Raw genomic sequence first — 11,503 nt, 5'->3', positions numbered from 1 at the left:
AATAATGAGCGGAATCGACTTATTTTTTGTGGCTACATGTGTTATACTGGTATAAAGCACTTCAAAATAGTTGTATTTATGACTAGGTTTTTGTGTGATACCTATATTATGACTGTAGAAGAGTACAACACCTCCTCCTCTGCCAGTCAGATGGGGCTGATGTATATAACTGTATCCAGGAGGACTGGCTTCATTTAGTGCTATGTACTCATTTGGTTTAATCCAAAATTCCATTAAACACAATATATTAAATTCTTAACAATTAAAGCAATTAACAATAAGTTAAGAAATCATTACTGGGCCACATATGTAAAAAAATAAATAAATACATGAATAAATAAATAAATAAATAAAATTATAATCAATATAAAAAAAAGGAATAAAGAAAGAAAACAAAACAACTTCCTGTGATTTATTCTTTAAAGACCTCTCCAACATATAGTTTACACATACTTAAACCCTGCACTAAGTGTTTCTGTCAATGTTATCTGTCTGCACTTTCGCTTATTTGGAAAATCCAAACAAATTTAGAGAGGAAGAAACGCTAGTTGTGTCACCTTTGTGAAAGTGGTGTTAAACAGGCTTTGAGCTCACATGAGACTGTCGCGCGCGAAGGCCGATAACAGGCTGGAACCGGTTCGCAGGCGTAGCGCGCGCAGAGGTGAGGCCGGTTTCAGCTGGCGTGTTGCCCTGGAAACCACTGAACTATATATGAGGGCGCATTGCCGGTCTCATTCAGAACAGAGCACGCCGGGTAGGCAAGAGGGAAAATCGCGGACTTTTTTCATTTTATTTCCCTGATTCTGGTCTAATGGGAAAAAATCTTTGTAAATGCTTTTTAAGGTACGTAACTGAAGGAAGGATAATGCTACGTTTTTCTATTTTACAGGCTGTACTAGTGAACGGAGAGCTAACAAAGCTATAAAGTTAGCACGCTAGCGTAGTAGGAAACGGCTATGAAAGCGTGCTAACACGAACCACAAGCGCGAGTCTGTAACTAGTCATGCTCGTTAACTATTCGGTGCTACTAAGAAATTACTTATTTTTATGTTTGACTTGTTTTTTTTTTTTGTGTACGTGTCTATAATGAATGGGCATTGGACCCGCTAGCTAGCGAGTTAATTCGGACTGACAAAAAGAGAGGAAAAAAAACGGCTAAGCATGCGGGACGTCCGCTTACAGCACAAAAAGCAAGTTAAAGTTAATATGGCGATAACTTTAATAGTTGATTAACAATGATTTTTTATCCATAGACTAATAGTTTTGATCAACGTAACCGTTTTCTACCGCTTGCTCGATTTTAAATATTTAAAAATAGCTATTTATAAATCCACGTGGCCGGATGTTACAAGACGCTATAACATGGGGTTCAGTAAAACGTTGTAAAAGTGGTGAGGTTTGGATTACAGCAAGAGTCTGTTCACTCATACATGCGCTATGACCAATGAACTTTAAGCAAACCCTTTTTTTTGCCTTTTAAAATGTACGAGTCTGAGTACTCTGAAAGCTGTATTTGCGGCAATGGCCTCTCCAGGATAATGCCTGCGTAGCACTTCTCTCATTGGTCTACACATTGTTCCTCTTTGCCTATTGGGGGACCACTGAGGGTCCTGATGAATGAGGGTCGATCCCAAAACGTGGAGTGGTGACTTCTATACCCTGTATAATGCACTTGTGGAATTGGGATTGATCCTGAGCCGACCCATGGCTTGTGATTAAAAGAAACGATATTGTCTTCTGCTCTCTTATTTTTTCATTTTTAGCTAGCTTAATGCCTTGCAAGTGTACATGTCATGGGTTCTGTAGTAATAATAATATTGAAAAGTAATAATCATATCAATAACTGATCTGTCCTCTTGACACACTTATAAAAATACAACAACTCTGACTGCTGAAAGCTTGGAACTCACTTATAGTGCTTCTTCATTTCAGATCATTCGCTTGAGCAAAGCACACACTGGCCCTGGCCTTGAAGCTTATCTGAAAGGATTTAACTTCACTGGGGAGCCACCTTGGCTGCGCTGAACCTCTGACTTGTGATAATTCCATCTCTTTCTGTCCAAGTAAGTAATGGTTACTTTTTGTAACTATTTCATGCTGGAAAGCACATACCAGGTTGTATTGTTCTAAATATATTATTTATTTAACTGATTGTCTGGGAGCACTTTCTAAACACAATTTGTAAAGTGTTTCTGATGTTTTGCTTGTAAAGTGTTCGAGTATTGGTGGTACATTTCTACTAACTGTTCAGTAATGGAAGTAAATTGAAAGATTATATACAATTGTTATTACTATTATTGTTATGTATATTTGAGTATATCAATTGTTCAATTATTGTGAACAATGTTTATATTGAAACACTGATTTTTGCCATGAATTATAGCCACTGCTGCTGATATGGTGTCAAATTATAAATAAATATATAAATTCAGTAATGGATTAATATATTAGTCTCTGTGATAAATCGTGCATTATGTCATGGCTATCAAGAGAACAGACCATGCCAGGTTGTCCGAGGGCAGTCCTTGTTCAATATGCTGTTCTGGCAGAGATGGCATGTTTGTCGTGAACTGACTGACAGTGTTTAACACCAGTGCTTCTGTTTCTACAGTTTCTTTTGCAATCAGAACTTGATTTGTAACCATGACTTCGTTCAGCGACTTTGAATTCACCTTACTGGAGGAGGGGTTCTGTGCACGGGACATCGTTGAGCAGAAGATCAGAGAGTCCACCTCATCGGTGAGTTTTCTCCTTCACATTTTTCTTTTTCTTTAGTGTAGTGGTAATATGTATAACATGCTACTGTATTTTCTTTTTGATAACAATTTTGTTTTGTTTTCCCTATAGGATGATAAGGATGCTTTCTATGTGGCTGACCTGGGGGATATCCTTAAGAAGCACCTTAGATGGGCACGTGCCTTGCCTCGTGTCAAGCCTTTCTATGCTGTGAAATGCAATGATGGCCTGGCTGTTGTAGAGACCCTGGCAATGTTGGGAACAGGCTTTGACTGCGCAAGCAAGGTTTGTAAATGTTTGTCTGAAAGTTCATGTTACTTTGAACGAAATATATAACGTACCACTTGGTGTAGCAGAAACTACACTGACTTGTCTATATCTTCCTTTAGACTGAGATCCAGCTTGTGCAGTCTCTGGGAGTGGAGCCCAGTAGGATCATTTATGCCAACCCCTGCAAGCAGGTGTCGCAGATCAAGTATGCTTCTGCACATGGAGTGCAAATGATGACCTTTGATAGTGAAGTGGAACTAATGAAGGTTGCTCGTAGTCATGACAATGCCAAGTGAGTAGCTTTCTGTATTTGGAGTTACAATTATGGTATTGTGTTTACATAATGACAAAAACTCAAGAATATTAGTCCATCTAACTATGATTTGTATATCTATGCAGACTAGTGCTGCGTATAGCTACAGATGACTCTAAGGCAGTGTGCAGACTGAGTGTGAAGTTTGGAGCCACGCTGAAAAGCAGCAGGCTGCTTCTGGAGCGGGCAAAGGAGCTGGGCCTGGACATCATTGGAGTCAGTTTTCATGTAGGCAGCGGCTGCACTGACCCAGCAACATACACCCAAGCCATTGCAGATGCACGATACGTGTTTGACATGGGGGTGAGTGGTCACATGCAGTGAATTTGTTTGTTTGATGTAAAGTGCTCCTTCATCACTGTTGTGTTACTAAACTGAAATTTGCATCCTCCTGTAGGCGGAGTTGGGCTACAATATGACCCTGCTGGATATAGGCGGTGGCTTCCCTGGCTCTGATGATTCCAAGCTGAAGTTTGAGGAGGTTGGTTTTCCATTTATTTAGTTCAGTAATATAGTAGTATATTTATTTATATTGATGAGTCGTGTGTTTTTTGTTTTTTTTTTATTATTATTATTATTTTTTTTTAAAGTTAATTAAATTTTTTTTTATTCACTTAGATTACTTCTGTGATCAACCCTGCACTGGATAAGTACTTTCCTGTAGACTGTGGTGTGAGGATAATTGCTGAGCCTGGCCGATTCTATGCAGCTTCTGCATATACGCTAGCTGTCAATATTATTGCTAAAAAAGTCAACATGAAGGAGCAGTCTGGCTCTGATGGTAAGATCCTGCTTTCTGTTGCCTTCTGTAATAATATATCTATGAAACAACAGAGCCTTATTATTTTTTATTTTTGTTTATTTATTTATTTTCCCCCTTCTGGTAAAAAGATGAAGATGATGGGGCCAGTGACCGAACTCTAATGTACTATGTCAATGATGGTGTTTATGGGTCTTTCAACTGCATCCTTTTTGATCATGCACATGTGACACCCATTGTGCACAAGGTATGTTCTGTTAGCTATATTAAGCCTTAATATTATGCCATGTGACATGTAAATTCCAATTCTTTTTTACTCATTGCACAGATTGATAAACATTACTATTTGGTTTTGTTCTCTAGAAACCCAAGCCTGATGAGCACATGTACCCCTGCAGTATTTGGGGTCCTACCTGCGATGGCCTGGACCGCATTGTGGAGCTGTGCACCCTGCCTGACCGGCAGGTGGGTGACTGGCTGCTATTTGAAAACATGGGTGCTTACACTGTGGCTGCCTCGTCCACCTTTAACGGCTTCCAAAAACCAGACATCTATTATGTCATGTCCAGATCAGCTTGGTGAGTTCACGTTTTCTGATTTCCTCTGACGCTTCTGGTTGCACTGACTTTACATTCCTGCTAAATCCATCTGTGCAATGAAGTGATGAAGTGACTACTTTTCTTCTTTATTATATTTTAGGCAACGCATGCAGCAGATCCATGCCCAGGGAATGCCAGCTCTGGTGGAGGAGCAGAGCCCTGGAAATATGCCAGGCCACTGTGGATGTGGAAGCACCTTGGAGCTGCCTGCTAAGCCCTGTGCCACCAGTGTGTCAACATAGATGCAGTACAGAGAGGTGCTGCACTGCATTAATTTGTCAAATGATGGACTCTTTTGATTGTCCTCTAATAATGAAAGTCTTGGAGCCCAGTGTTACTAAATTAGTTACATTTTCCCATAAAAATTGTAATTGGTCCATGGTGCATGGGCCCAGAATATTGCACATGCACCATTTGACTTTTTCTTTTCTTTTCTTTTTCTTTTTTTTTTTTTTTTTGGATCCTTGCTTCCTTTTTTTGCATTGTTACCTAACCTTGGGATAGGTACATGTATGATTTGTTTCTGTTTAATGATGGTCTATTGCTGTTTTACAGCCCAGTCCCTTAAACATCCAGTGAATTACACCATTAATGAAAAGCAGTCTGAATGTATTTAACCACTGTGATGGACCACTGTATTCAGGAGCTTGGCATTTTATTTTATTTTTTTTTATTTAATTTTATTTAATTTTATTTAATTTTAATTGTTTTGTTTTTTTTAAGATCTGGGAAGTCTTTTCTGACCATTCACTGAAACCATACACATTCCTTTGTTTCTTTACCTTGTAGATTTTTGTTTTCTATGGTAGTAAGACGATAATGATGGTGATACTTAAGTAGCATTATTTATTACCATGATGCATTTGAAAATGGATATGAAAGAGATGGGATTGCATTCGTGCTGCTTTCCTATGGAAACTTTTTAAAGTGTTTTTGTATTTTATTTGTTTTTATAAATAAAACCTCCAATAAATCACGTTCTTGCTTTTGTTTTTTACATATACATATGAACGAATTACAGTATTATACGCATGAGGGTAATCAAGAATTTTGAAGGGTAGAGAAGTTTTATTTCAAGTAAGGGAGAAGACCAAGGAAAATTGTGGTGTTACAGTTGGTGTTATGTATATCTACTAACCTTAGGAGGGTTTATGTGACAGTGATCAGACCTGCAGCTTTTTGAGAGAAGTATTAAGCTTAGGAACATAACTAGGAATGATAAATTATGACTTTAGGATTATATTTTATAATATGCAAATTAGAAAAGTAAACATTTTCATAATTGACCATTAATTTCCCCCGTATGACCATATTATGTACCTAGTTATTTGTGGTTTTTCCACAATTATAACTATTTGGGTTATCCTATTTCATACCACAGCAGGGCTGAGTTCTTGAATCTGATTGGTCAGAAAGTGTTATCTAATATGCTATAGAAGTGGCTCTGGAAGTAGTTCTGGCTGGAAAGCAAAACACAGATTTATATTAATGCATTCTAATGTGTTATCATTTCTATAGTCAAAACTCAGTGACTTGTATGGTTTATGCTCCACATAAACTAGGACTAAAATAGAACAGATAAACAATGTTTGTATTTAATAAAGATGTATAGTAGTTGATATGGTGAAGGAGATGTATGTTTAACCTTTATGGAAAGAGTCTCCAGTTTCATGTCTTTGTAATGGTCAGTAAGTTTTCTACCACCTTATTAACTCCATGAAAGAGGGGGAGGGGGGGGGGGACTGGTGAGGGAACGACTGGTTATAGCTCCTATGCTGTAAGTGATAACAGGAACTAACTTCTCACAGACATTCCACAGCACGTAACTATAAATGGCTAAAAAGCATGACGTGTCATTCATTAATAAATGACAAACTGTAATTGCTGGCAAATTGCTCTGGTATAAGAGAAATAAAACACTTCAGGACATAATGTTCTTGGAAAATCAACATTCTTGCGGTAATAGTAACTCCACTTTGCTCGTGCAGCACGACACCATGTCCTTGATTATTTCCTATAACTTTCCTTTAAATGGTATTCCTTGCATGATACACTCATGGCGTTTCCATGTTATCCATTGTGCCGGATAATCTTATTTTGAATATATTTTATCCAACTCTATTTATTGTATTGGATAGAAAAATTAATGAAGAAATGATAGAATATAAATGATTCTCCTGTGTGGAAAACAGGATTCATATACTGTAACTCTCCACTCTGCCACTTGGTGGCAATGTTTCTCCATGCAAGCCTCACTCAAACTGGGGAACAATACAGTAAATGGCAGTTCCAATTTGGTGTAACATGAAAAAAAAAAGTTTTTCCCCTCCCATTGGCTTAGAATATTAAGTGTTTGCGTGACGTTTCCCATTTAATAAGACACTTCTAGCAATTATGAATTCCAGCTGTCTGTGCTTTGAATGTTCTACTAGCTTGCTCATTACTTTAGTAGCAGTCTGCTTTCTACCATTTTCCTGTCACACTTCTCCATGGCTCAGTGCTCCATGTCAGCTTGGGAAGTTGCTTCAATTTACTCCAGTTCCACTGACTGTACTTTTCGCATTTAATTCTTTTAAATCAATTTATTTAATAGCAATTCCACCATCAGATCCTTCAGACTAGCATCTCAGGTGTGTGAACTCTTGCTCTCAAGACTTGGTCGATATTCCCTCCTCCACTTTGCCATGGGAATTAAACACCTGAGGAGCTCCAGGCAGGATGCATTCAACAGTGGACCTTGGCTAATTAGCCAGCACTAATAGCTGAAGTTTATATGGCATGTACCTTGCTATTCAGGGAACACATATGCATCTGTATAATCCTCCAAGAGAGAACAAAAGAAAGCGAAAGCTGGGAGTCTATGTGTGAGAGAGAAAGATTTATCTAGCCTTTCAGTTCTATAGTGAAATTGCACTGGACTACAACAGAAGAAGAAAAACTAAACTCTTTGCTATACAGAGCTTTCCTGATTCTGTAGATCATACCATCAGACTTACATAAATGAACTTTTTTTTTTTCAGATTATGCAATAAAATACACTGTAGCTTCAACATGATTAAAAACATCGAATTTGTCTGTTAATAATAATAATAAAAAGTCCAAAGTAAACCCTGACCTCATGAAGTAGAGTACCCAAAGAACTACTATGAAACAGAGTCACTCATTCAATCCAAGAAGGAAGCACAAGCTTTTAATGGAAACAAAAGAAGAACGATCACAGTAACACTCCAGAGATTTTCTATTAACAGCACAGTTACAGTTCCCTTTATAAATACTGCAAGACATCTGTTATAACCATGAACAACATATCTGAAAACAAAATGTCAAGATTCACTAGATTCATGCCATAGTTGTCATGGAGGGATTTAACATGCTACGTTCATTATCAAAATTCTGACTTGATTTGCCTTCATTCCGGTTCTGTTTTCACTAGCAGTGTTTACTTAACACTTCCAGTAACACTTCATTTGACATGTTCCTGATGGCGTGTTTTTACAAGGCTTGGAAAAAGGCCAGTTACGAGGTCAGACGCATCTCCATAACTGTCTCAGTCAAGCAGCGTCTTACAAATCAAACCACAGTTTCTATGGTGATGGAAATTGAAAATGATGAAGTTGCATACACATAATCTACATCATAGAAACTCGTTATCCAACAGGAATGAAGGGAGATATAGTATGTGGCAGGCTGATATAATGCATCAATTTGTGAATGGTAGAGTATTATTACATTCAGAGAAATAGAGAAGCAAAAAGCAGAAATGCATTCACATTGGGCTTCACTATATTCCATAGTGGTGTCCTTAAATGCACCATTAAAAACGATAAGGGCATAGAATACAAAATATCAATATTAATACGGCCATCTCATTTACAATACTGATGTAAAAAGTGCCATAATACATGCAACAGTAAGTGTCTGACACAAACATGATAAAATCATTGCTTTTATAAAAGAACAATCACTAATACATGCTGATGAATATCCATGAACAAAATACTAGAAACCTGCCAAGCAGAATGTTGCCAATATAAAAAAAATATAAAACAGTTACAAATAAAAACACAGCAAATTTTATACCCTAAAATAAAAAAAACAGAATAAGATCAGTCCACATTGCAAGCTGAATAATGTGGAAAAAACTGATTCTATAAAAAAGTTTGCATTTTCAGCCAGAAATTATGAACGTGCACAAAGCACTCTCCAACATAACACATGAAACAATTAATAATAATAATAATAATAATAATAATAATACAAACACTTTATACATGAAAATTAAAATAAGACTTCTTGAGATAATTACAAATTCTAATGGTTGTGAGGGATTTATTCTGAAACTCTTATGCAAGGCAAAAATGGATGCATATACTTATGCAAGGCATTGTATATAATGACTCAATCTGAGATTTCAGACACAGCATGTGTCTCACTGACTGAAACTAATGCCAAAGTCACATTTGCACCTCAGATACCAACTACATTTAAAGAGAGCTTGAAGCCTTGTTTTGCATCAGTTGTGTGTCTCACTGCCTTTAATCAGCGGTATACCTACTTACATGAGATTTACTCTTCTGGGCATAGATATAGGAAATCCAAATGCCATTTTGGGTTACATTTCATCTCTCCTGGCGAGGTTGACTTTCCAGAGTCCAGATTTCCAGATTTTACTCATGGAGCTGAGTTTAGAGCAGCCATGAATATTTTTCGGTAACCCCCAGCACACTATATGCAGCATTTCGATATAATAATCATTGACACCTCAAATTAAGAGAACTAAATTATTTGGCTATATCCTGATGTACCTAAGCTAGCTTGGAGTGGCTGCTGCTTTAGCTTACATTATATTACTTGGTGAATTTATAATCATGTGTTGTTAAATTGGTATTGTTACACTAAGCATATACTTTGTGATATTTTTTTTTTATATAATCTTGTTAGTTCTGGTTCCTGGTTATGTGGATTTAAAAAGTAAGTCTTGAAATCTCTAATCTGATTTATTATTAGACTATTATAGGCTATTATGTTAGGTATTGGTTTATGATAACTTCTGTCTCACTGTACATTTTCATTTAGTCTACATCCCACTTCTTTGTCCAAGCTTCTAGCAGTTAAGGTTATCAGCATACATGTACTGTACATTTGCATTTAAATCACCTGTCTGTAATAAAGCAAATTTAGTTGGATTTTTGTCAAGGTAGAGCTGCACCACTTTCATAGTCTTACATCGGTTTGTGAGCGATTCTAACCGTTGCTAATGTTGTGGGGACATTGACGTATGAAAGGAGACTGCAACCGTGGCTAATGAGACCTATATTTCAGGGAGTTAGAGCTGAACTCTCCATGGCCATCAGTAGAAAATCATTTGATACAATAACTCTTTGTAAATCACTCATAACACACCCACCAGCTCAGTGTACAGTTTAGTAGATTACACACACACACACACACACACACACACACACACACACACACACACACACAATTTAGCCTCTTTACTTAAAATGTTAGTAAATCAGGCCCCTAGTTTCATGGCTAATCATGAACATAATGCCAAGCAGTGCTTCTCTTCTCTAAACATTTCCCATTATGACCTGCTGTTATATTACATACATACACAACATACACAACAAAATATTCTCAGTCTATAACAAGTTGTAGTTTTTAGTCTACGTGACAGGTAATAGGACTGATAAAAGTGCTCACTGACCTCCATTTAGCATTCACATTTCAAAATTGGTCCCTAATACCACTGAGAAATTAGTAAATGTGATGATAACTACAACAACCACATTCTTATGCTCACACAAACACTTACCATGTTCACTTTGGACTCGAGTGAACACTGTTAGTGTACTGTGGTTGTTCCACTCAGAACTGACTGGCGCTGCTCGGGTCACACTGGAGGAGGCGGACGATCGAGGGGTCGCTCCTGGCACCTTTAATAAACTCCTCCAGAGAAATCTTTCCTACAGGAGCACAGCAGGACATGAGCGTTAACGACAGTTAAGTGCTATTAAATAGTCACTCTGCAATAATGGCACTGTACAAGGATACAATTTGCAAATGAGACATAATTAATCACAGTAATATTATCTGAGTTTATATCCTGATTGCTCTCAGATGCTTCAGTTTAGTGATTCTGTATGGAGCTTCTCTGATGCATTCAAATAATACCACCAAATCTGGCCATAATAATACAGCCCAATCCTTAAACATGAACATTATGACTTGCTTAAGTAAGGAATAAATCACAATGAGGTGTGCTGTTATAGAAATGAATCAAATTCGTGGCGAAATGGTGCATTGTAAAAGACAACAGTCCCCTCAGAAACGATTAGAACAGCAAGGCCAATTTGATTGCTTTTGCTATACATTGAAAACATTAGGGTTTGAGAGCAAAATATGAATATGAGACAACAGATGACAGAATTTCAGGTTTCTTCATATTTACATCTAGATGTGTTAAACAACATGGCAACTGTTGTTTGAACCCACCCTTTTTTTCAAATGATCATACTGGAACATGTGACAGATCTGTGTTTCTTGCTGCCCAGGTGTGCCCTGTTAAATTGAATTGTTCATACATATTAAAATCTCTGAATGTTTAATCTTGGTTTGAGCCCTAGGTTTCATCTGTGAAGACTGCATTTGTTGTTAAAAAGGATAAACCAACATGTAGACAAGAGAGCTGTCTATGGGAGAAAAGCAATCCATTTTGAAGCTGAGAAAAGAGGGAAAATCTATCAGAGCCATTGCACAAGCATTGGGCATAGCCAATACAACAATTTGGAATGTCCTGAAAAAGAAAGAAACCACTGGTGT

The 11,503-nt window shown here is 37.3% G+C and overlaps 2 protein-coding genes across 3 annotated transcripts in view; one reads left to right on the top strand and one right to left on the bottom strand.

Annotated features, from left to right (window-relative positions):
* Nucleotides 1-684: 684 nt before the first annotated feature.
* On the top strand, nt 685-5,654 carry LOC108269971 (ornithine decarboxylase). The gene is made up of 11 exons (XM_017476167.3): nt 685-843; nt 1,933-2,063; nt 2,612-2,739; nt 2,848-3,021; nt 3,126-3,298; nt 3,406-3,622; nt 3,717-3,800; nt 3,938-4,100; nt 4,211-4,326; nt 4,443-4,657; nt 4,779-5,654. The coding sequence occupies exons 3-11, from the start codon at nt 2,644-2,646 to the stop codon at nt 4,918-4,920; spliced, it is 1,380 nt and encodes a 459-aa protein (XP_017331656.1). The 5' UTR covers nt 685-843; nt 1,933-2,063; nt 2,612-2,643; the 3' UTR covers nt 4,921-5,654.
* A 2,183-nt stretch (nt 5,655-7,837) lies between these two features.
* Nucleotides 7,838-11,503, bottom strand: part of LOC108269972 (hippocalcin-like protein 1) — a 31,804-nt gene continuing 28,138 nt past the window's right edge. For both annotated transcript variants that reach the window (XM_017476169.3, XM_017476168.3), the window contains exon 4: nt 7,838-10,647. In XM_017476169.3, the coding sequence (XP_017331658.1) occupies nt 10,550-10,647 (98 nt within the window). In that variant the 3' untranslated portion in view covers nt 7,838-10,549. The remainder of the gene's footprint in view (nt 10,648-11,503) is intronic.

This window comes from Ictalurus punctatus, chromosome 9 (assembly GCF_001660625.3).
Source record: "Ictalurus punctatus breed USDA103 chromosome 9, Coco_2.0, whole genome shotgun sequence".
In the NCBI taxonomy this organism is placed as follows: domain Eukaryota; kingdom Metazoa; phylum Chordata; class Actinopteri; order Siluriformes; family Ictaluridae; genus Ictalurus; species Ictalurus punctatus.
The sequence above is the reverse complement of the archived record's forward strand: the minus strand, read 5'-3'. Positions and strand labels throughout refer to the sequence as shown.